Here is a 26,495-nt window from a genome sequence, read left to right on the forward strand (position 1 = left end):
GGCAGGGGGAAGCTGAAATCTGAGGTCAGTCGTCTAAGAACAGATGTATCAGGTCTCCTAACTTGTAGCTCAATCTTCCTCTGTCCCCTGCTTGCATTTCTGAAACTAGAGTCAGAGGAAAAACCATTTGGAGATTGTCCATTTGGTGCCATGAAAACCTGCAACAACTTTTCAATCTCAAGTGGTCTGGCCTTGTCACCCAGCAGACTTCCCAGCCACCTACCTTTTAGCATATCGTTAACACATTCCAAAGGAAGACAAATATCGGTGTTAGTCAAGATGGAATATAAGATTAAATTAGCTTTTAAAATTAATTAATACATTCCAAAGACAAACCCCCAAAATTGTCTGGTTATCTTGGTTTCTGGATAACTATTCCATCTCTCTTGCCATTATCACAGAAAACTGTGAATCAAGTCACAAATAAACCATAACATAGATTATTATAGACATATGGCTTGTGGAAAGGATTCACCTCTTAATTTTTAATTTTATTCCCTTTATATTTACAATAAAAGTGTTACTGAGTTTGACCAGAAACTTAGTTTTCTGCCTTAAACTAAGTAACAATACATATTTAATGAGTAAGTTTTGGGGGAACTTAAAGGGAAAAGAAGCTGGTTTGCACTTTGAGCTGGTGCATTGCTAAGTGTCGCACTGAATTAAGAAAAAAACCATAAGCTCCCGCAAATTAGAGCAAGTTCTAGGAAGTCTTGCCTTAAATAGATATTTAAAGAAATTAGTGCCTATGACACATTAAATAGACTTAAAAAAAACCCCTAAAACTATGTTAGAAAAAGCTTTCATGATCACATCCATATGTTTAGTTTTAATTTTCATCACACTTAGCTCTGAATAATTAAGAAGGAAAAAAACAATCTTAATCTTATTGTGGGTCCCACACAATCAAAGCCATGTACACGTGATTCGTGATCACAGCTTGTATTCACAGCTTTCGTGTGTGTGGTGTGGGTCTGGCAATTAGACTCAGACTGTGTTTTTTCTAAAAATTATTCAGCGCTAGAGAGAGATCAATGTTAAATCCTCCCAAAATCTACAAATCAGGATAATCAAAGGTCTATGGCTAACAAAATATCAAAATTCTAAGCTATGTAACATTTTAGCCTCATTTCACTCGGATTGACACTTGAAAGGAATTTTTGAGAGAATCTAGCAAGAAAACAGGGATACCATTAACCCAAATCATTTTCATGACAGTTACCAAAAAAAAAAAATTAGGATACAGAGAAAACTATTTTTTCAAAATTGCAGAGCCGTTTTCTGGAGGAAAAAAATTCTCCCATGATTACTTTCATATCAAAGAACACGGTCGGGGGGAGATGCATTAATTTGACACGTTTAGCAGCCATTGAGCTTTTGAAGAATTCTGTAAAAGAATCCATGGTTACATCTGTCAGGTTGACAGTCCTCTTTCATGACCTTTAAAAAAAAAGTTAAGGAGATATTGATCTTTCTAGTTCGCATTTGCTCAGTTACCTCTAAAGCTCTGCAAAAGCCAGGAAATAGTCATCTTAGCTTTAAATTTATTATTATTTTTTGAGATAGAATAACCCAGTACTAATGGAATCTCTAAATGGAGAAATTTTGTGAATGGTGTTTTCGTGAAATTTTCTGGTGGTGCTATGGTATTAATATTTCCTATTCTCTCCACTGGCTATTTTAATACATCACTAAATATTGTCTTTTCTGCAACTGGTTCTAGAATCAGATCTTCTTAGGAATGCCAACAATGAGCAATCTAAACAGAAGGCTGCGCTCTGCATGTTCACCTTTGGCCAGGAATGGAACAAGTACTCTCTTGATTCCTTACTCTCAGAGTTTCACCATCCAAAGTCCCGAATCATCTCTATGGAGGCAAAGGGAAGTCAGATGTCACGTCCTTTCGGTTTTAATTACAAGTGACCGAAAGCTCCCATGTTCTGTGCTTGACAGGTGCTATCTCTCATAGTTCCCGATGCAGGGATTACACCTGGAAATCCATCCATCAAATCTCTGTGGGTAGAGGGTCCTGAGCATCATTCCTGGACCAAGTTCTCAGCAACATCAACGGTTAACTATTAATGAACAACATCCTTAGGCTGCTTTGTGTTTCCGGGATCCCTGGGTAGAAGCAGTGCAGAAACAGAAGGATGCTAATCGCATTGTGTTCTTAAACGTGTTCAGTGAGGGAGCGCGGGTTTTCCTCTTGACCTCAGTGTCACTCCAAGAAAAAAACCCTCCAGTTTTCTGTTCAGATAAAACTTGTGCTCCTCCTTCTCTCACCAGAAGTAGATCAGGAAAGTAGGATTAGCCACTAAGAGGGACATGCTCTATTGTCATCCCCTCTTCAACACAACACAAGGAGCTTTGTGGAAAAACAAAGCTCCTCTCCCTGCCCTCCCCCACACTCCCTTCTGAGCCATCACCTTCTCCGTCCTTTTAGCCTCCCACTTTCTTATCTTCCCTGGCTTTCCCTCCAGGACCCATCCCTTCTCCTCCCTACTTTCCTCTTCCCCATTCTCTTCCTCTCCGTCTCCTCCTCTCACATACCCTCTCTCCCATCCACCTCTTCCTCCTCAGATGTGCTACCAGGTGCCCAGGTGCCTTGGGGTAAATCTCTGAATGGTGCCACTGCCACATTCATTAATAAACACTAACCCATGTGGGATATAAACATAGATCTCTGTTTTCATGGAAAGCTTGCCCTCTTCTTTGGGACCCATTAATGGTCACACACTTGTATGGGATTTCCCCATTCCTGACACTTACCCCACATAAAAGCCATGTGCCTATCTGGAGAACTAGAGTTCTGGAGCCATACCAAGTGGACTCCTGGGCGACAGTGGGGATCTGTGGGCACACAGCTTCTTGTCCATGTTTGTCACCCCATAGCCCTTACTGAGCAAGGGCCAGCTCCTGTTGGACTCAGTGTTTATTGGATGCATGATCCATGCTGAATTTGATCAATACATTTGCGTTTATGAAACGGTAGTATAGATATGACAAGGAAGACATTTTGTAACTTTAATTTTTTTCATCGTGGTAAAATACACATAATATACAATTTATCATTTTAACTATTTTAAAGTGTACTGTTCAGTGGCATTAAGTACATTCTCATTGTTGTGCAACCATCACCACCATCCATCTCCAGAACTTTTTCATCTTCCCAAACTGAAACTCTGTACCTATTAAACACTAACTCCCCATCCCACCCCGCCCCACCACCATTTTGCTTCCTGTCTCAATGCATTGACCACTCTAGGAACCTCCCAGAAGTGGAATCATACAGTATTTGTCCTTTTGTGTCTGGCTTGTTTCACTGAGCATAATGGGTAACTTCAATTTTTGACATGGGTGTGTGTTTGCTTTCTCATTCTGTGTGGAAAAAGACCTCCATCGCTGGGCTCACTTGGTTTGCCCCTTGCTATTCTGATGGTCTGAGGAAGCAGGGATCTGCACTGAAACAGCGTGACACAAACTTTACCAAACTGGGCAAAAATAAAGATTCTGCTTTTTTTCCTACTTTACTAAATCTGTCCTTTGCCCGATGCCCACCCCTTTTCCTGGGGTTTCCATGGCAAGGATAGGCCAGGAGCTAAGTCTCTCGCTAATGTACCTCCTCGTATATGGTACCCCACAATGGCTGAGAGGCTGGCCCATGGTCTGTGGGTCCCCCATCCTGTGCCCTGGGTTCTTCCTTAGAAGTGAACTCACAGTGGACCACAAACTGCTATCCTGTGTGAGTCTGCTTTGGACACAAAAGACTATTTCTTCATTTCAGTACAAAATGGAGCACTTGATTACGGTGTGATATAATTGCTTCATGAGAGAGTTTGCCCTGAAAATGTCTTCTTGGCTTTTCTGAAGCGGGCTGCACGCTTATTTGTGTTTGCACCACATGCTAATCTCACGAATGGCCCTGTTCTGCCAGTGGGAGGACAAAAAGCTGTTCTTTTGCTCTCGTGCTCAGGGAAAGCTCCCCCCTTCTCCATGCACTGTTGCCATGGTAACTGAAACATAGTTCTTCAAAATAGGGAAGGAATCTCTGGGCACTTGGGAACTGAGCAAAGTGAGAACATAAGCAGGCCTCACTTCTGTATTTGCTGGCATAAATAACTAGTTATTAATAGTTGTAAGTGTGGTTGAAATTTGTAGGTGAGTTTACTGTCTCTTGGTGGGGGTAGGAAAGGGTCACTGAGTGGGCTCTTATCTTATCTTCACTCTAGTTGTAGAGATTCTTCCATAAGCATCAGAACCGTCGTGCAAGGTCAGACCTGTGGGCCATGCAACATAGAACTCAGCTTTCCTCAGTATGTAACCTTAGAAGAGGCAAAAACAGAGCATAGTCACACCCCTCCAACCCCCTCAAAAGACTGAAGATACAGCCCCAAATAAATGACCCCATCAAGAATCTGTCATACAGCTGTGGATTTACATGAACTTTTCCATAAGAAATTTTTATTTTCAACCTTTACCGGCACTTAGAGTCAAAATCTCTTTAAAAGAACTTAAAGGGCCATATCATTTCTGTGTGGTATCCTAAATGGAAATTTATTGATGTCTTATTTTAAAATGATACTTTATTTGTTTTCTTATTATTTCTTATGTTTATGAAGAGATGAGAATTTATGAAAATTTATTAGAATTTGTGGAGGAAATTTCTAAAAGGCAAGGGCACATAGAAGATGATGCTTCTTTCTGGTCCCAAAATACCCCTTCAGTCATAACGGGACTTGAAAGCAGCATAAAATATTTTAAAATAATATTTGAGTGGAAGTGTAAAGCGATATGGCCACTGTGGAAAGCAATGTGATTGTTCCTCAAAAAATTGAATGTAGAATTACATATGATCCAGCAATTCCACTTCTGGGTATACACCCAAAAGCATTGAAGGCAGAGGCTCAAACAGATATTTGTCCACCAGTGTTCATAATAGCATTGTTCACAATCGTCCAGAGGGGGAAATGACCCAAATGTCCATCAACAGATGAATGGATGAACAAAATGTGGTGTGTACATACAATAGAGTATTATTCAGCCTTAAAAAGGAAGGAAATTCTGAAGTGTGCTACAACATGGATGAACCTTGAGGACATCATTCTCAGTGAAATAAGGCAGTCACAAAGGGACAAATATTGTATGATTCCACTTCTTTGAGGTACCTGGAGTAGTCCAGTTCATAGAGACAGAAAGTGGAAGGGTGGTTGCCAGGGGCTGCGGGTAGGGGGATGGGGAGTTATTATTTAATGGGCATGGAGTTTCAGTTTGGGAAGATGAGAAGTTCTAGAGATGCTGGTGGTGATGGTTACACAACAATGTGACTGTACTTAATGCTGCTGAATTGCATGCTTAAGAATGGTTAAAATGGTAAATTTTATGTTGCGTATATTTTACCACAATAAAAAAAATACTTGACGTGGCAGGGGGATAAAATGATAGACTATAGGTCAGCTCAAGGTGAGGAATGCTGATCCTGAAGGATTCACACAATCCGTAGAATGCTTCATCATTGCTCAAATGAGGCTGTTATAAAACTCCCAGGCTTCACATCTCCAGCTCCTTTCCACGGCCACCTTCACTCACTCCCTCACACCTCTTTTCCTTAAATGTCTAGAACCCTGATTTAGAAAATGTAAAGGGCAGTGCACGAGCACGTGGCAGACTAAGCACGCTCATGCACTGCTGGTGGGAGTATAAATTAGTACAACCCTTTGGGAAGACAGTTTGGTGGAGTCAGTGAAAAACATTACAATGATCACACCTGCCGTCCTTTTTAGCCCCCGAGGGACAGAGGCTAATGGAAATTTGTGACTCTCTCTCCTTGAACGTTTCCCAGCCCACCACCCATCTAGCCCCAAGTTCATTCCTTCCTTCATTCAGCTTGCACATCCAAGTCCCTCTCTGTGCCAGGCACAGTGCTGAGGGCCACACGTGCAGCCACGAGCAATGCAGGCCAGGTGCCTGCTCACTGGGAGCCTGTGCACCAGGGTGTGGAGTTTCACATGACTGACACTAGCTGGGGCTGACTGGCAGAAAGGGAATTTCTGGGAGGGGCATGGGCTGGCTGGAGAGGGGCTTGGAAAATGGGCAGTGAAAAATGCGAACACTTAAGCACACAGCCAGAGTCAGGCCAGAAGACAGTCCGGACAGGACACCCTCTCCTGCTGTATCCAGCTTTACTGCCCCTGGCACTGCCATCCCTGGGCACTCACTGTGGCCACCTCCCTGCTTTGTAACCCCTGGCACCGGGAAGTTTGCACTGCCCTCCACCATCTCACTCCCTCAGGGCTCAGAGGCCCGTCTGCAGCATCTCAGTGACCACTCTATGCCATGTGTTGTCACCCTAGCTTTTAAGGATCCTTGGGTCTCTACTCCTACCAAGACCCTCCTCCCTACCAGATAGGAAGGATGTTTCTGTCTGGGATAGCTGAAATGGAAAAATTCTCTCAGTCTTGTGGAAGAAAGACAATAAATAAGTCAACAGGCCAATATTGAATTTATTTCAAAAAGGGAAAGTCTATGAAGGGAATGGACAGGATTCTGGAGTAGAGAATCACAGGAGGAGGTCAATTCAGATAAAGGGATTGGGGAAGCCCTCGCTGAGGAGATGACATTTAGACTTGAAGGATGAGAGAGAACCAGACATGCCAAGATCCAGGAGAAGAACCTTCCAGAGAGAGAGGATAGCATGTGGGAAGGTCCTGAGGCAGGTAGGAAGAATGTGGCATGTTCGGGGAACTGGGGGCAGATCCCTGTGACTAAGGGTATAGCAGAGGGGGACGGGCAGGCCAGGGTGGCCAGGGCATTGTCAGCTAGGGTGAAGTGTTTGAGTTTTAATGTGTGAACATCCAAAAGCCGTTAAAGGGTCTCAAACAGAGGAGTATCATGATCCCATTTACAGTTGTAAAGGTCCACCCTGGCTGTGGGCTGGGGAGGGGACTGGAGAGAGACGGAAAGGACCCGGGAAACCAGTCGGGAATAAGATGATGGGGTTTTGGGCCAGGATGGGGAGATGGAGGGTGGAGGTGTGTGGAAAGCACACTGCTGGGCTCCTGTTTAACACTGGATGTATGTTAACTATCTAGTTAGTAATGTATAGGAGCAGTCTTAGGGGTTCTCCAGAGAAACAGAACCAATAGGATATACCTGTGTATATGTGCGTGTATGTGTCCTGGTTTATGTGATTATGGAGGCTGACAACTTCTAAAATCTGTAGTCAGCAAGTAGGAGATCTAGGAAAGCCAAGGCTGTAGTTCCAGTCCAAAGGCCAACAGGCTCGAGACACAGGAAGAACTGATGTTTAGTCTGAGTTCAAAGGCAGGGAAAAAACCCAGTCCTAGCTGGATGACATCAGGCAGGAGGAGTAACCTTTTCTTTGGGGGAGTGTCAGCCTTTTGTTCTGTTCAGACCTTCACCTGATTGGGTGCGGCCCACCCACATTAGGGAGGGCAGTCTGCTTTACTCAGTCTACCAGTTCAAATGTTAATCTTATCCAGAAACATCTTCACAGACACACCCAGAATAATGTTTGACCAAATGCCTAGGCACCCCATGGGCCAGTCCAGTTGACACATAAAATTAACCATCATAGTATTATTTAAGTCCTGTTATAAAGGCACTGGTGAAGAGCTTGATTACAATGAATACATGATAAATACTGAGTTTGATCAATACATTAAAAAATTCTTTTGATAAACTTACTAAAATAATTTAGAATTAATTTTGTTATCTAAGTCATTATTATCCTAGTAATAATTGCTTTTTAACTCAGTTTTGTATTTAAGAAGTGATGTCATGAGTTTCTAAAGTCCTGAATCAAGTTCTTTTCTGCACTTTGTCAAATCTGGACTGCCATTTAGATGATTCCATAAAAGTATTATGTCCTGGATTACGAGATGAAAACATTTTTGTTTATGAAATGATAGCATGGATGTGACAAGGGGAACACACTTGGAAGTCCCTTGGCCTTCCCTGTTTCCATCTGAGCCCTCTAGCCTACTGTGCTGGCTAAGGGTCATCCATGGGTAAGGCAAGGGTGTCCTAGAGCCAGGTATCAGGGTCAAGGCTAAGACGTGGAGTCCTCGGTTAGGGTCCCTGGACCATGATCAGCATGTTCTGCCCGGCCTTGGCTTCAGAGAGCTTCTGCTGCTCTGAGGATCAGCCCAGACCTCCACTCACTCTGCCCACCCAACACTCTGGATTTGGACACTTGCTTGGGCTCTGGCTTCTTTTCTATCTGTATCAGTTGTAATTTGTGTGGGACCCAGCATCAGGGCACTCTGGAGCCTCAGCTGCCCAGGCCAGAGGAGAGGAGAAGAATCTGGGCAGGCAGCTTGATAGCAGGGAGAACCAGCCTAGCTGAGCATCTGCCCCCTACAGCAGCCAAATCACCAAAGAGTATGGTGAATTCAGACTCCTGTTTTGCCTGGCATTGGTGCCATGGAAGAACTACTTGGGGGTAATGCAGAAGATGAGAAGTTTCTAAGCAATGGGAGTGCTCTGAAGTGCTGTAGCAGCTGGCGCTACACCAGCCACCATGAGAGCCAGACAAGCAGCAGGGTCCTGAGGAGCAAGGTCAGGCATCCTCACCCAGGCAGAACCCAAAGGGCCCTGGGAGGGAGCTGGGGCCACACCTCGCTGGCCCTGAAGGTTCCTAGCCCTCACCCCTGCCAACCTGCTCCCAGGCTTAGGAGAGTGGGTCTCAGTCCAGCCCCTGCTGATCTGGCTGCCCCATCAGAGTTCGTGCAGGAGCTGTTTGGTGCTGAGCCCCCAGGTCCTCAGTGCCTGCTGACGTGAGGGCCTGGGGAAAGGGTACCTCTGACTTAACATGGGAGGAGAGGGGCACCTGGAGGGGAATCTGCCTCAGCCCCCTGAGAGCAGGGCTGGCAGGATTCTGTGAGTCCTTACTCACAGAATATGACAGAAGATTCTCTTAATGCCAAGTTCCTATAGATCTCACTTCCTAGGGAGGAGGAAGTGTGACCCCAGGGGGCGGTTCCAGGACACAGAGGGCACTCCACACCCCGAGCCCCCCATGATCCATGCTCCATGTGGTCATATTCCCCCCATCTCCTCACGGACTCTGGCCCCTTAGTGCCTTGGCCACCTGACACAATCTGAGTGGTCCCTTCCTGAGAATTAGAGAAACTTCCCTTTCTCTATGTGCTTTTCCAAGGGATCTGAACCCTAGTGATTACTGTTTATCTAGTGATTACTAGAATCAGATCTGGGGTTGAAAGCAGCAGCTAGCCAACAGGCCCCCGTTCCTGACCTGTGTGGACTGACATCAAACCCTCCCTTCCCCAAGTCACCGACTTGTTTTGAAAAGCCTGTCAAAATTCCTAACACAAATGACATATGATATAATATTAAAATCCAATTGCTATTTTAAAAATTCCAATTGCTGTATGAACACATTTCTCCTAAATAAAAATACAGTTGCTAAATAGGCCAACAGTGAGTTGGCCCAGCATTTGTAAAAGTGTCTGATACACAGGGTTCTTCTTGGAATATCAGTTCATTATGACTTCAAAAGCAAAACAGCATGAGTTTGGACACTTTACTGGTGAGCATTGATGGTTCTCAGCAAAATAGAGGCTGGGTTGATTGATACTTGTTAACTTGGGATTCTGTCTGTACCACCTTCATTGTAGTCCTTCTTTCTCAAGGTTTGGGAGTGTCCCATCAGATCTAGTTTGTTAAGTGTTTTTATCCTAAAAGACTTTGTCAAATGCTCTTTTCTGCATCTGTCGAGATGGTCGTGTGGTTTTCATGAAAACTGTAAATTTGAGTTAAATTGGCTTCAACGAGGGGAAATATGACTCTCTGGAAAATATACTGAGTTGATAAGATTCAGCAGTATAGTACCTGACCCCAAGGCACTAGTTTTGGCTGCTGCAAAACTCAACTGATGCAACCATTTTGTTACCGCAGGGCTTGCGGGTTGTGAGAAGCTAAGTTGCAGTGAGGGTACCATCTTTCTCACGTCGGAGCTCTCTCCCTTGCTGCATTGCCCTGAAGACACGTAGGACAAAGAGTTGGGGGCCAGGCAGAATCTTCCCCAAGTCTCATCACTTGTGCGCTCCTCCTCCCACCTTCTCTCAGCATCCAAAGGGCTTTGGCCCTGCTGGTGGCAGGGAATTCCTTTACTTCAAGTCTCCGTCCCTTCTCACTCTGCCTCCTGAGAATTCTAGGTTCAGACTCTCGAGCTGTTGGAAGTTAGACTTCCTTTTCTGTTAACAAAGGCAAGTTTATTATCTCACTAGGGACTTGATATAAGAATCTGGTTTGAAGCTCCACGCTCATTGAGGACTTCTTGTTGTCCACCCCATCCCCACCCCACCCGCCCGGTAATGATGGCTACTGATTCAGTGGGTGGGGAATGCAGAGCAACGTGATTTCCAAGCAAGGAAAACTACCACTCCTCTCAAAATTATCATTCCCCAGTCACTTGATTATGGAAAGTTGCATAATTGGTACGCAGCACCCCTGCCTAAATATGGTAGGCTTAAATTCTGGCAACTATTGATGTCCAACGACTGGAGTCCTTTCTAGGATCTGTAAGACACTTTGGTGGTACTTGCAAACCCTGGTGCAGAGGTTGTCATCCTTGGCTGTACCTTGGAGTCTCCCTGGAAGCTTTAAAGAAACGCTGGTGCCTGGGACTCACCTCAAGACTCTGATTTAATTGGCGTTTTTTCTTTTTCTAAGTTTCCCAGGTGATTGTACCGTGCAGCCAAAGTAGAGACCTCTGTACTAGCTATCAGCTAAGAAATCACTACCTTGGGTTTAGAAGTCACATGCCAAGTTGCAGACCCTTAAATGGACATTAGTTTATCAGTTTATTTTGAAATTATAAGTGCTATTTCAAAATTGTAAGCAGTTTGAGTGTTGGCTTTTTTAACATGGATTTTTTTTCAACTTTGCTGCATTTTCAGTTATTACTTTCACGTAATCTATTGGTATCTAATGATAGCAAACGACTCACTTGAGAGAAATTTTCGTTGGAGCAAAATGTCCTGCGTTTGGGCAGTGGCTACACATTGGAATCATCTAGTACAGTGGTTCTCCCACTTGGCTACGCATCAGAATCACCTCGGGAGCTCTGAGAGGTCCCAGAGCCTAGGCCTTACCCCAGGTCAATGACATCAAACTTTCTGCGGCTGAAGCTTTAGCATCAGCACATTTGAAAGCTCCCCAGGACATTCCAATATCCCCCCAAGTTTGAGTCATCCTAGAGCAGCAGTCCTCAAACTTTCACGTGGTAAGCATCCCCTGAGGATTTGTTAATTTGCAGCTTCTGATTCAGTGGGATTGGGGTGGGGGGCGGGGCCGGGGGAGGCAGATTCTGCATTTCTCGGGAGCTCCCATGTGGTAGATGCTCCCATGGAAACAGATAAGAGACCAATGGTGCTGGGCTACAGCAACCCCTCACTTAAGTCGCAAGAACCTAGAGAGCTAAAAATACACACACACACACACACACGTATATACTGAGCCTGGACCCTATTACCAGTGAATTTATTTTGACTACCCTGGGTGGGGTCCCGAATTTGACATTTTTTAAAAGCTTACTACATGATGGTTACATTGAATCCCAGATGGAGAGCATTCTGCAGCCTTAGGGACTAGCTATGCCTCTAGTTATGGAAATGGTTAATAAATGACAGCAGGTGGAGGAGGAAAGGGAGAAGACCAAAAGAAGGCCCCCTCCAGCCAGAAGACCCCTGGACCTGCCGAGGGATATCTTATCTGTAAAAAGTCCCACTTTAGAGAGAGCTCACCATAAGGCTACCAGATTTTTGTCAACTCATCTTAAGCCCCTGTTTTGCATATTGTTTGAATACATTTACATGTGGACTATCAAGAGGCCCTACCTCCAAATATGTCAGATAAAATAAGTTAGATCTTGTCACCTCCTGCAGTTGTGTATGTTCATACACAGTAGTCAGTGCTGAACACAAGTCAAGTAGGGAACAAATTTTCAAGCCGCGGAGATGGGGGAAGGAGAGGACGTGCCAGCAGTACAGGGAGGAGGGAGGTTGGGGAAAGCCACAACAGGCTCCTCCCACCTGCCCAGTGACCACCCCTCAGCCCCCCGGGACCTCACAATCCACAACGGAACCTGAAGCCCTAACGCCCTCTACAGTGTTCTTTTTATTATTCCAAACCGTTTTGCCTCCTTTGCTCCCTTTTCCCCTCCAACTTCGTTATGTACAGGCCTTTAGCCTTCCTGAGCCACTTGCAGGCCATACTTCTGGGTGTTCCTCCCTGGACCTTCTGGGATGGGCTGTTTCTTTTGTGCCACCTTCTCAGAGTGCTCAGCACAGTATGGGTCTGGGCCACTGCATACAGTTGTGCAGGGTGTGCCCTGACCAGGGGTGCCTACCAAGGGGCACGTGTGGAGGCTGAGCTTCAGGTCATCTCCACTCAGCAAAGCATGCTGCCTCAGGAGCAGGAGGCGCCTTTTTGCCTTCTACCTGCTGGAAGGCACAAAAGGGCACCTTTTTCTAATTTGCACAAAGGTACCTGCCAGGTGTGCTAGTGGGGGCCAGGTGCAGGTCACCCAGTGGGTGCTTACTGTGCTCACTGAATGAATGAATGAATGAATGAACAAAAGAACAAAGTGGAGGCGGTGAGGATAAATAAGAGACTTCCACAGTCATCTAGGTAAACGTTAATGAGGCCCTAAACTAGCATGTAGACTGTATTTACAGAAAGGAGGGGATCAACAGGAGAAGAAGCAACAGCCCATCGGTTGGGTTATAGCTTCTGGGATGGCAGAGGAGAGAGGGAATAAAAATGACCTCCTACCTGTAATCACCACTAAAACTTGACTCTTGCACAAGAAGAATAAGGACAGTGTGGTCGCAGATGAGTCCTACACCTTCAGTTCTGGAGAACTGGCTTTGGTTAGGTAACAAGGTGACAGGAATTGTGTACTTTATGTGCAAGGCCCTGTGTTGAGCAGTGCTGGGGAGATGTAAGACCACCACTCCCTTAGAGAGCTTGTGATCTAGTTGAGGGAGCTGGACACAAGATTCCTGATGCAGGGCTGTGTCCACCAGCATCACACGTGATAATCATAGTGCTGTGTGTGCATGCTGCTTTACGGCTTGCGGTGAATTCTCCCTGTATGAGGTGGCTATTATGCTGCTTCTCTCTGAAGAGGAAATTGACATTTCTTGCTTGCTTCTCATCCCATTTTCTGACTGCTAATCACCATATTGAGTTTAACCGTATAAAATTATCATTATTGTAGGTCAAAAATGGCCCAATATCAGCAATCTCATATAGTTCATCCTAACATTTCCACTATATTATGCTGCCATTTCAGGCCTTTTGAATGGTTTTATTGATTTGTTTTAAGGCAATTATAAAAGGAATTTTAAAAAAAGAGGAGCGATGCTCTTTCTGGCAAATGTACAAAATAGGAAAAAGTATGCAGAAGCAGAAAAATCTTAATCCCAAATTCTACAGTTCAGAGGCATCCTAATAACATTTTGATGTATTTCCTTCCAGATAGTTGATAGTTTTCTTTGCATTGTTTTACAAAGTTGAGATGTTATTTAATATATAATATTATGTCCTTTGTTTAAAAATGTCATAACTATCTTCACATTAAATATTTTCATAAACATCATTTTTAACAATAGCATAATATTCCATTAAATGTAAATACCATATTTCCTCCTATTATTGGACCTAAAGGTTGTTTTGATGTCTTAATATTATGTATATCTAGTGTTATTTCTGATTACTCTCTTAAGATAGATTCCTGACTTAGTCTGTTTGGGCTGATATAACAGAATACCATAGACTGGGTGGCTTATAAACAACAGAAATGTATTTCTCACAGCTCTGGAGGCTGGGAAGTCCAAGATCAAGGCAGATTGGGTGACTGATGAGGACTTTCTTCCTGGTTTATAGATGTCAGTCTTTTTGCTGTGTCCTCACATGGCATAAGGGGGCAGGGAGCTCTGTGGGGCTTCTTTTATAAGGGCTCTAATCCCATTCATGAGGACTCTACCCTCATGACTTAATCACCTCCCAAAGGCCCCACCTCCAAATACATTTAGGATTAGGTTTCAACATATGAATTTGCAGGGGACACAAATATTCAGTCTTCCAAAAGGAATTGTGTCAAATTACTTGGAATTACTGGGTTGAAAAGTAGGCACCTTTTTCAGTCTCTTGATTTGTATCATCGATTGGTCTTCCAGAAAGCTTGTGCCACCTTGATTAACTTTAGCCTTAATAGCAAAACCAATCCTTGGCTGGTTCTGGTTTGGTTATGAGTGATAAATGCTGTAAGAGTTTAAAGACGAATGGTCAGGAAAGGCTCTGGAGTCAGGTGGACCTTGGACTGAGCGTGAAGGATCCATAAGCTTCAAATAAACTGAGAGGAAAGACTTTTCCATCAGAAGCACAGCGGAAGCAGAGGTACAGTGGAAGCCATGAATGTGGCACGTTGTGGAGACAGTCATAATCTAATTTTTCTAGGGTGGATAGTCACTGTGTGGGAAAAGTGGGATATCAGCTGAGAAAAGGAATATCAGCTGAAACTAAACTTAATCCTGCAGGTAATGAGGAGCCGTTGACAGCTTTTGAGCAGGGGAAGATATAAGCAAAACAAAGTTTTGATGATTGTAGAAGACTGTGAAACCAGAAACATCCTTAACAGTGGCAGAAGATTTTTAAAAATGATCATCTGTTTTAAAAATTACACTTCATATAAACATGCTAGGAATGATTTGCTGTAGTGCTTAGCATATGATGGTGATATGACGACTTGTGCCACAAATGACCTGTCAGCCATGTCTGGGTGGCTCAGGTTTGAGATTCAAGCAGGGTGGCTGAGAGACCACTGTGGCTGGATCCAAAATGGTGGTCAGAAGCTATTTCACATGAAGGAAATCTCAGTTTTCATGAAAAAAAGGTTGGTTGTCACTGGGACAGAGATGTCCAGACATTCAAGCTGTGAGAGAACTGTGAAAAGGAAAGGTGAGAGGAGAGGTATAGGAAGGACCCACTGAAGCTCGTCCACTAGAGCCCTTCTCATCCTCTCTTTGGTTTGACACACGTTTACAACAAATCCTGATGAGAAGTGATTTTGCCCCCAAGCATTTACTAGTAAATAAAAATTTGATCTCTTTTAATTGCATTTTTGCCATTTTTAAGGAAACGTATATGTTGCAAATTCTGATTTCCAGTGTGAATGATAAGTAAAATGTGGTTGTTGCTCTTACATCCTTATATTTTCTCCCTTTTTAAAAGATAAACCAGATATTTTCAGTCAACGCAAAATGATGACAGATATTTCAGGCTTTCTTCAATTAGCTGACCAAAGTATATTTTATATTAAATAAAATGTATTGTAAGACACATACACTTTAAATATCCGTCTGTATCTCACCATTCCTCCCATAGCACAATGCTTACGTTGTGGAAAAATAAGTCTCAGACTCAAGTTTTAGAGTTTATTAAGGTTGGTTGCAAGAAGGAATGAGGGGTCCACGCAAAATTGGGAGGGCCCCAAAGAGATAGTGATTTTTCTTGAGATACATTGTCACAAGGCACATTAATCATGGCAAAATGTTACAACCATGCAAGATACTTGATGGCATTAACTTAGGATAACTACCAAAAAGAGCTTCCACGAAAAGTACAGCTAATGTATTTTTGAAAAGAATGATGCTGTTTACTCGGGGAGTAAAACATGAGGATGTCCCAGCTTGCTGGGGCTTTACTTGTCCTTAATTGGGTCTTTGTGAGATGTAGCTCTATTATGGGCTGGGCCGGCTTCACGGATGTGTGATTTGTGCAGTCACACGTGGCCCTGTGCTTAGGAGGGTCTGCTGCTTGGTGGTGTTCTTCTGTCACCACCTTAAAATTCCTAATAAATTTTCAATAAGGAGCCATGCATTTTCATTTTACCCTGGGCCCCACAAATTATGTAGCTGATCCTGCTTATGAAAGTTGATTTCACCCACCTGTACTATATATCATGGGCTAAAACATGGTTTTCACAAGACCAAACTATGGCCCAGGTTGGGGGCGAGGACTGCAGTGAGCCAAAGGAGTTTCTGGCTGCCTCCTCTCATTTCCACAGGAGGCTACACAGAGCAGGAAAGGGAAGGAGAGAGCTGAGGTTCAGGGCAGACAGGGGCTGCTGACGGCTAGAGTTTCTCCATTAAGAACAACAGCAGCTGCTACTACTCTTGCTGCACCCACCACCACATCAAGCTAATATCTGCCAGGCTCTGGCTAAGTGCTTCACGTGCATTATTTCCTTTAACTTAATCCTCTCCACAACCTGCAAAATGAGTATTATCCCTCCCCCGCAAGAGTATTATTTTTATGGATGAAGAATCTGAAGTTTCCAGCAATTAAGTTGCCCACAATTACAGAGCTGGTAATCATCTTCTCCCATTCACTGTCCTTTCTCCTCACTTAAGAAGTGGCCAACCATGCTTGTCTGTTGTTAAAATTGAGCTTAAATCACTTATTTCTTTACTTAAAAAAACTCATTGGCAGGGAGAGGGCGTTAGACTAATGTTTACATAGATTGTTTATTTCCTGCTTTTTACTTTCATATAATTGTAGAAAGTATTGTTATTTAGGACCTTTTGGATATAAATTTCTTTCCTTTGTCTCTGCGGATACTATCTGGACAATATACTAATACTGGAAATGTTTTTCCAAGAAGAAATAGGTACACTCTCCTTATTGTCTCAGAAGTTTGTGTCAATAAACAATGCTATATATTTTTTAAAACTCAGCCAAGATGATATTTTGTTTCTTGGTTATTTTTCTTATTCTTGTTTTCCTAGTTATGTGTGATTGTGGTGTGCCATAATTAAAAAAGATTATCCATATTTTCTGCTTTAATTTTGCATTAAAATGAGATTTTTCAAAAATTTGTAAACAAATTCTATTCTGAACTAACCTAATTATGTCTCCTGCAGGAAAGCATCTCTGGCAGCTGATGTGTCCAGGCTTGGATATAGTTCCTCATCCAGTCACAAGTACATTCCCCGGAGAGCAGTGCTCTATGTACCTGGAAATGATGAAAAGAAAATCCAGAAGATTCCATCCCTAAATGTAGATTGTGCAGTGCTTGACTGTGAGGACGGTGTGGCTGTGAACAAAAAGGTAACGGCATGATTTTTCTTTAGGATGGAAAAAGAAATGGATTGAAATTGGGTGCTCTCCTGGTACCATTGCTCACTATTTGGAAAGATTCTACCGTGCTCACCTTTTGCTGATTACTAACATATTCTTGACCCAGCCCTTGTATAGGTTCTGAATGTGTCTCTTTTCTCCAAGAGAAAGGAAGAATCCAATCAAAATATGTTTAAAATCATGACCTTCAGGATATGTGCCTATGTGTGTGCATAGATAAAGAGACACTCAATCCGTTTTGGCCATGATATTTGCTGGTTTGGGCAAATGACTTAATCCTAGAATTGTGGTGTAGATTTTTCAGACCAATAAGATGCACTTAGGAATTTCTTTCTTTACTGCCAGGTATATTGAGTAGTGGCCTTATCTCTTCTGGCACAAGTGCCAAGAAAATGAAAGATAGTTTTCTCTGGATAAGTCACCCTTTTCCCCACTTAATTAAAGGGTAACTACGTGCAGAACCTCAGGGTTACAGCCTTTGGCCTGACTAAAGAAATGAGCTTGGGAAAAGACCCAATCTGTAAACAGCTACGAAAGGTTCTTACTGGGTGGTGGCATAGTGGGTGCTTTTTTGTTTCATTTTGGGTTGCTTGACTATGTTTTCCGGGTTTTTATAACGAAGGTGGATTTGTTCAATAATTAGGCAAAATATGTAAATCATTATAACAGTAACTTACGTTTGCATGGAACTGTTTTAGTTAAAAACCTGCTTCTACTCAACTTTTATCTATCTAGTCCCTCAACAATGAGGTTGGGCTGTGAATGGATTGTGGGGCTGAGGGACACAGGAGCTGACCCTCTGGATTTATGCCTATTTGAATCATTTCTTGTCCTAGGCGATCTGAAATAGCATGGTTGTACTATACAACTTTCTTGATTAATTGCTTTCTTTGGAGATTGTAGCAAACAAGTATTTGCCTTAATTAAAAAAGAAAGTTAATTTCTAGCATCTTCCTAATGGTCAAATCAAGGCTTTCCAGGTATTTGGGAAAGGATTAGAATATGCATGTGGAATCTAAAGTGTCTACTCAACATCTTTGGCGTGTACCAAGGAAGTTACGATTAATCTTCTGTCTCCCAGAGATTAAGGTAAATAGGCCTTTTCTTGAAGGATGCAATGTGATTCCAGTATGCCGCCTTCCAAAACTCATGTAGTGCACTCTAAGATTAGATACTGAATTGTAATTCCAGTTCTCTGTGACCCAGGGCAATTCACTGTACTTCTTTGCCTCAATTTCTTATCTATACTGTGGGATAACAAAATCTCCTTTTGTCGGGGACAGGGATTATTATAAAGAAAAAGTTTGATAAAATGCCTGGGAGTAGCTTGATTTCCTATAGGAAATAGACTAGAGAAATCTTGTAGTAATCATGATTAAAGGGGAATTTATTTTAGCATGTAGCACAGTGAACCATTAGGTGCCCTGATAAACTTCTAATTATATTTCTTGACAAATCTTGAGGCTATCTCCCCACACCCACCTTAGGATGTTTCCTGCCATCCAGATGAGCTGGAAATATGGTCCATTCCTGCCTCACATTTCTTTACTTTTATTCTGTGTTCTGAAGCCCATCCTTATACCTGGAGCCACTACTTAAGAGGAACCTAAGGAGGGGAAGGGGAGAGAAGAGGTCACCATGGGCAAGCTGTGTCTGCCAACTTGGAGTCTATGTCCAGACAGTGTCTTCATCAAAACACTCCAGTTCTCTTAATACAGCTGAATTTCGCACACTGTTTTATGCATGCTGAGCTTGGCGTCAACTAAACGTCCCTTTTTTATCCACAGAAAGTTCTGGCAAGCCAGGCTAGTACTTGTAAAAAAAATTTTTTTCTTTTTTCCTTAGAATCTCTATCCAGAATTTAACTTCATCTCATATCTTTCATTTCATAGGCCTACCCTGTCAAGGTATTTTTGGATTTTGATTTCATCATCCAGCATTTATACCATCTGAGAATTTCATCAGCACACCATATGAAAATTTAACAAGTTTCTGATGGAAATGTTGAAGAGGTCAGAGCCAACTGCTGCACAAGCATGCCACTAGAAACTTCTGTTCAAGTTTAGTTAACAAACATTTATATGGCACTGACTAAATGCCAGGCACTGTTGTAAGGGCTTTAATTTGTGTAACAACCTAGGGAGGTACTGTTCTTATAGTCCTTCTACAGTAAGGAAACTGAGGCACGGATAAGTCAAATTCATGAATCAATACTACAAATGTGGTCATTCAACCACTAACTCTCCTGGAATCCACTCTTTTCACAAGGATGTTATAAGAGGTTTTTATCTAATGCATTTTCAAAATGAAGATACCTTCCCCATCGACTTGTCTAGAAATACCTTCTCCCCCGGCACCTCTGCCTTGCTAGAAAATTGAGGTTAGGTAAATGAGACTTAATCTGGATGAATCCATATCAGTACCTAGTTGTTGCCACCTTCTTTTGAAGTTCCGGAGATACAGAAATGGTAATAGCTACCATTTACGGAGAGTTTTCTATGTAACAGATGCTATATTAAATGTTTTACATATATTGTCTCATTTAATCCTTACAGCAAAGTTTTGAAATATGTCCAAGGTCACAATGCCATTTAATGGCAGAACCAAGGAGATTTGAGTCTCCTAGAATTTTTTCCAGAAATTAGCCTCAAGTTCACCTGTCAACATATTCCATAATTCACCTTTTTCCCGTTTCTTTGATAGTTAATGCCTTGGTTTCTTTTATCCTTTGTCATTTTTGTGTACTGCATGGTTTCTTGAAGATTACTGACAGGAGCTCCATATTCACATCTGTAGTGTCCTGGGACTTCAATTTATTTGAAATGTCCAGAGGAAATTGCTTATAGTCTTTTTGTGTGTGTGTGTGTATGTGTGAGGAAGATTGGCCCTGAGGTAACATCTGTTGCCAACCTTCCTCTTTTTTGCTTGAGGAAGATTGTTACTGAGCTAACATCTGGGTCAACCTTCCCCTATTTTGTATGTGGGATGCCACCACAGCATGGCATGATGAGCAGTGTGTAGGTCTGCGCCCAGGATCTGAACCTGAGAACCCCGGGCCGCCAAACTGGAGCATACAAACTTAACCACTACACCACTGGCTCTGCCCGCTTTTTTCTTTCTTGAAGTCACCTCTTAATTAGGTTTCTTATTTGAATATTATTCCTTTTGATGGAGTAAATAGAGACTATTTTTAGGTGAGTTTATTTCTTCCTAAGAAGAAATTCATATTAAAACTCTCATTTCAGATTATACAGTTATAGTTTTGCTAAACTGAACTACTCTTGCCTAATTCAACTTTCTTAGCATTGTTAATACTTAGTCACTTTATGTTTCATTTTGTTTCTTTTTTATTAATATATTAATCCAGTATTTCATTTGATTGACTCTGTGGAATATGGGCTTGTAATGAAAACAATAGGAGTCTCCACAAAGCAGTTTATAAGTATATAATACCTTCCAGCAGGCTCTAATCCTGTCCTGCTAATCCAATTTGTGTTTAAGTAGCTCCTTCATGTCAAGGATGGCACTACCAGCTCACCTTCCCAAGCATGGATGATGAAAAGACTGCCTCCACTCCCCTCTTATCTACTACTTTTCATTGTTAAATTCATGAGGAGATGCCGGACTGTCTAAGCCATTCCTTGCTGGGACACAGTGAAAATAAGCCAGGTAATGCACAGATTTCTGGTGAATCTCCATGACACAGGGTGAGGTCAAGAAGGTAGGAGTGGAGTAAATAGAGGCAGGATTCCAGGGCTGCTATTTGAGAAATATTTAAATACATATTTAAATTAATTTAATACTTAAGTTTAGAAAGTAAGTTTAAATGTTCGATATTTAAAGAAATATTGAATACCTACTCAACCAGGCGCCATGGCAAGCAGGAGGCTTGACGAGCGGTGCCATGTCTGCACCCAGAATCTGAACTGGTGAAACCCTGCTCAGCACACACGGAGCGTGTGAACTTAACCGCTCAGCCGTGGGGCCGGCCCCTGGTTCTAATTATTTTTAATTTCCACTGATCTCTTGCTTTAGTCATGAGAAACAAAGGTCTTCCCAAACTCTGTGTAGTTAGGAACCAGCTTGGTTATTTTTATTTGTTGTTACTTTGTTTCATTTTTTAAAACATTTCCAATCCATTGTGGACAGATACTTTTCATAAAATGCAACAGAAATGAATTGCTAGAAAAATTAAATGCTGTTGAGTGTGGCAGCAATGTCCAGTGCCGTAGAAGTTTTGAAATTCATACTCCTAGTGTCATGGTCATAGTCAGAGTTTGTCAATCAGGGGTGGTCCACAGACCACAGGTTGAGTAGCAGGAACTTAGAATTTTTAAATTTCCAGGTATATGGGAGATTTTTTATTTAGTCTTTTGTTGCTGACCTCTCGTTTAGTTGCATGATGGTTAGAGAATGTGATCTGAATGATGCTGATTTTTGAAAATTTGTTGCATCCTGTTTATGGCCTAGTGCATGAGCCATTTATGTAAATGTTCCATATGGGCTTAAGAATGTTTATTTTCTATTTACTAGTTGCAGAGTTCTATATGTTTTCCATTAGACTAAGCTTTTTAATTATATCATGCAAATATCCAAATCTTTACTGATTTTCATCTGCTTTATATGTCAGTAATTGAGAGGTCAGTTGAAATCTACCCTCCCGTGGAGATTTGCCAGTTTCTCCCAGTAGATCTGTTCATTTTTGCTGCTGATGGTTTGAGCCTATATTATTAGGTATATACAAATTTAGAATTATTATATCCTCCTGGTATCTATTTATTATTAGCACTGACCCTCTTTATCCCTTACAATGCTTTTTGCTGTAAAGTTTATGTGGTCTAGTTTTTGGTTAGCATTTGCCCAGTATATCATTTTCAACATTTTGCTTTCAACTTTTCTGTTTCTTTATGTTTTAAATATGTCTCCTCTTGTTTTAAAAATGTTTATATTCATGTGGACATTCTCTGTCTTCTAACTGGAATGTTAATTCACTTATTTTAATGTAGTTACTGATAAATTTAGATATAAATATGTCATTGTATTTTGTTCTACTTTCCTCACCTATTCTGTTTCTTTTTCTCATTTTTCTTGCATTTTAGAAAACTTTAAATCCAATCATCTCCCTTGCAATTTATGTTATTTGCCCAATATTTCAGTTATCTCTTTTTAATCCCATGAATTTTACATTATTACTATAATTATTTTATATATACAGTATTTATTTAGATTAACCTTCATATTTTACCACTTTCTCTGCTCATTATTCCTTCTTGTGTCTCAAACCTTCTTTCTAGGGTCATTTTGTTTTCTCCTGATTTGCATCCTTCAGAATTTCCCTATAGAGAAAGCCTGTTGATGGTGAAATCACAGTTTTTGTTTATTTGAAATGTCTTCATTGTTTGGCTGGGTAGACAAATCTAGATTGACAGTTATTTTCTCTTAAACTTTAAAGATATTATTTTATTGTCTTCTGATTACTGTTATTGCTATTGAGAACTCCATTGTCAGTCTAAAAACTAGGTTGCTTGTCTCTTCTTCTTTGGCTACTGTTAAGATCTTTTTGTTTTTGGTGTACTGAAGTTTTACTAAAACAGTGACTAGGTTTTGATTTATTTCTCATTCCCTTCTTTCTCCCCTTCCTTCCTTTTGCTTGGTATAAGTGGTTTTTCTTATATTTGTGGATTCATGTCTTTTATCAGTTCTATAAAATCTCTACCGTTGGCGTGTCAATTATCGCTTCTATTCCCTCCTTCCTATTCTTTCCTTTGAGATGCCAAGTAGACATATCTAGGAACTTTTCATTCTATCCTCCTTATCTCTTAATATCTTTTAATATTTTCTGTCTCCTTGTCTCTCTGTGCTAAAGTTTGGGTTAGTTCTTCAGATTTAATTAACACTTATACTTCTCTCTTAATTTGTATCTAATCTGTTTAACCCAATTTCTAAGTTTTTAATTTTAACTACTTATTTTTCATATCTAGAAGTTCTGTTTTATTTTTTTATACCTGCTTGGTATATTGTGAATCTGATAATTTCAATATTTTTGCATATAAGTTGTTTTTAGTGGGGCTAGCCCAGTAGTTAAGTCTGTACACTCTACTCTGCTTCAGTGGCCCAGGGTTTGCAGATTTGGATCCTGGGTGCAGACCTACACACCGCTCATCAAACCATCTATAGTGGCATCCCACATACAAAACAGAGGAAGATTGGCACAGATGTTAGTTCAGCAATAACCTTCCCCAAGCAAAAAGAGGAGACTTGGCAACGAATGTTGCCTCAGGGCCAATCTTCCTCACCAAAACAAAAACAAAAACAAAAACAAATTGTTTTAGTTGTTTGCTGACTCATACTCATGGTATGAACCCATATTGATTAGAATTAATTCATGGGAATTCCAAGGGCCTACTGTAGGAAGATTTTCCTCCAAAGAGAATTTGTGTTTGCCTCTGCTGGGAGTCAAGGATATTACTAAGCTGGAGTTTCAGTTTATTCTCCCCAACTTTGCAGTGGTCTCAGGCTTAGTAACCTGATACCAGGTCTGATATGGGCATTTAGTTCCTGGCTTTCTTATTTTTCTCACCCTTCACAAATTAGAATTCAACTCACTTTTTAAAGATTTCATTTTTTTCCTTTTTCTCCCCAAAGCCCCCCAGTACATAGTTGTATATTCTTTGTTGTGGGTCCTTCTAGTTGTAGCATGTGGGACGCTACCTCAGCGTGGATTGATGAGCAGTGCCATGTCCGCGCCCAGGATTCAAACCAACGGAACACTGAGCTGCCTGCAGCGGAGCGCACAAACTTAACCACTCGGCCACAGGGCCAGCCCCCAACTCACTTTTTTAGAGGGGTTTTATATTGGCCTCTGGGAAATTCTCTTATGTTCTTATGAGCCCAGCAATGCAATAAAAAGTACTTTGTTGAAATGCATTCGTTTTATAGTTGGACAGCCCTTCAGGGAGTGTGGTCTGCCATATTGCCAAAAGTAAAGCACCTCTCCTTTAAAAAGTTTTTATTACAAACCTAAACAAAAGTAGTCTAAAATTCATTCTTACACAGTAAGAGTCAAAGAGTTATAAAATAAAACAGCCCTCTAACCATTATTCGATTTCCCCTATCAGACACAATCCGCTTTACTTTTTCTAGTTTATTCTTGGGGCATTTACTCCCATATTGCTAAATAATATACTTCTGAATTACTTTTTCAATTTCAGACGTGATGTTGACTCCCTACTAGGGGATTCTCTCTCCCCAATGCCCACTACAGGTGAACCTTTCCCATCCCTCAATTGTCCCAGTACAGTAATATGTAACTTTGATGAGATTAGTGTTCAGTGGAAAAACTATTTAGAGTTGAACTATGTGGTAATAAACTGATTAACTTTCCATTTGTGCCAACTGTTGTTTTCTCTGGAGTTCATAGTGATCTTTTATTTTTTTTTCTAGCTTAGTTTTCTATTCACTTGTCACTAATTCAACATTCACCTCTTCGCTAATCATCTAAATCTCCTCGTCATATGTTCAAAAGCATCTAGTATTTTATCAGTTTCATTATCTTGGAGAAATCTCTCCTTTTTTTTTTAGGAAGATTGGCCCTGAGCTAACATCTGTTGCCAATCTTCCTCTTTTTTTTGTTTTTCTCCCCAAAGCCCCAGTACATAACTATATTTCCTAGTTGTAGGTCATTCTGGTTCTTCTATGTGGGATGCTGCCACAGCATGGCTTCATGAGCAGTATGTAGGTTTGCGCCCAGGATCTGAACCGGCAAACCCTGGGCCGCTGAAGTGGAGGGCGCAAACTTAACCTCTCGGCCATGGGGCCGGCCCCAGAAATCTCTCCTTGAATCTTATGATCCCCTTGAGTCTAGACTGCTTGCCCTTCAGGCCTGTGGCACAACTGGAATCCTGGACCCTCCCATCCCAGCCCTCTGAGAACTCCCTTCCCCTCTCTCTTGTGTTGGCTATGCTGTATACTGTCTGTGACTTTTCCGTCTGTGTGTGTCCCTTTGTTCAGGTAAGGTACACCCTCTAGTACTTCCCGAGAGAAGATGCCCTTCTGAAGTATACAAGCAATTTATATGAACATAATTTCATTTTTTTCTAATTTGATTTGTAAAAAGCAGGGAGTTTTAGGTCCTGAGGAGGTTATGGTCCTGAGGGCTCTCACACTGACCCTTCAGGAGGCCAAAGGAGGGCCTCTGAATTGTGATTCAGGAGGGCTTTTCCATGGGAACCTAAGCTGATAAAATCTGGGATGTCACTCGTGGACAGCTTGATTTGATACCAGCAACCCAGTTCACTGGAAAGGGTAGAGGGCTTGGCAACAGGAGACTCATTTAAATTTCCCAATTTTAACACTACCTAGCCAGGAAACTTGAGTCCTATAATCTCATGAGCCTGTTTCCTTATCTGTCCCATGAGATTGGTGATAATGAAACCTGCACTGCCCACCACAGGGCCAGCTGCCAGGCTCAAATAGAAAAGCACTTTGTAAACTCCCAAGCGCTATGTAAATATTGCTTTTTTCTTAAAGCAGTGGTGTGATTTTTAAAGGAATAAAGCTTAGAAAATTTAGGAGAATGGGTAGTTAGTTAGCATGTTGTTTAAGAGGTCTCTTTCAAATAGAGGAACACAATTTGTTGGTCAAGAACACAGACTTTGGAGCCAAACTGCCTCTGTCTGGATTCTGATAACGTCTTGTCCCAATAGTGTGACCTTGGGAAAATTACTCCACCTCTCTGTGCCTCAGTTTCCTCTTCTGTAAGATAAGGGTAATAATGGTAATAATAGTGTCTACCCCACAGAATTATGTTGAATGGGCTTGTATTTGTAAAGTGCTTAGAGCAGTACCTGGCACATAATTAATGCTATATGAGTGTTTGATAAATTCCTAAATAGCAATTGTCTTAAGTATGCTCCTGGCCAAGGATCTGATGCATCAATTCAAGTCTCTGATGATTGCTTAGAGTGCCCAGCTTTACTGGTATTGATTGTTACTTTAGATTCCTGACTCTAACGTGGTAAGAAATTGGCACGGTAGATTTTGCTCTAAATGTCTTGGAGTTTGCCAATTTTGCTGTTTTTTAACCTTCCCGCTCAACTATGGTAGACAAATAAAGAAAGGACTTTAGAGACAGCAAAATACCACTTTTTCTCTCTAGCTCCCTTGCAGATTTCGTAACACTAAGGGGATAGACACAGCTATCTTAGAAATATCTTACTTATTTTTTTCCTCCGGAAACTCGAGAGGAAATTATCTTCCTTAAGCAGCTAAGCAATAGAGTTTTACTTTGCATTTCTGTGCTGTGGTAC

The 26,495-nt window shown here is 41.6% G+C and overlaps 1 protein-coding gene across 10 annotated transcripts in view; it reads left to right on the forward strand.

Moving 5' to 3' along the window:
* Window positions 1-26,495, forward strand: part of CLYBL (citramalyl-CoA lyase) — a 228,349-nt gene that overhangs the window by 104,248 nt on the left and 97,606 nt on the right. For all 10 annotated transcript variants that reach the window (XM_014839208.3, XM_070520099.1, XM_070520098.1 and 7 more), the window contains exon 2: window positions 16,971-17,157. In XM_014839208.3, the coding sequence (XP_014694694.1) occupies window positions 16,971-17,157 (187 nt within the window). The remainder of the gene's footprint in view (window positions 1-16,970; window positions 17,158-26,495) is intronic.

The sequence above is a fragment of the Equus asinus genome, chromosome 11, assembly GCF_041296235.1.
Source record: "Equus asinus isolate D_3611 breed Donkey chromosome 11, EquAss-T2T_v2, whole genome shotgun sequence".
Lineage (NCBI taxonomy): Eukaryota > Metazoa > Chordata > Mammalia > Perissodactyla > Equidae > Equus > Equus asinus.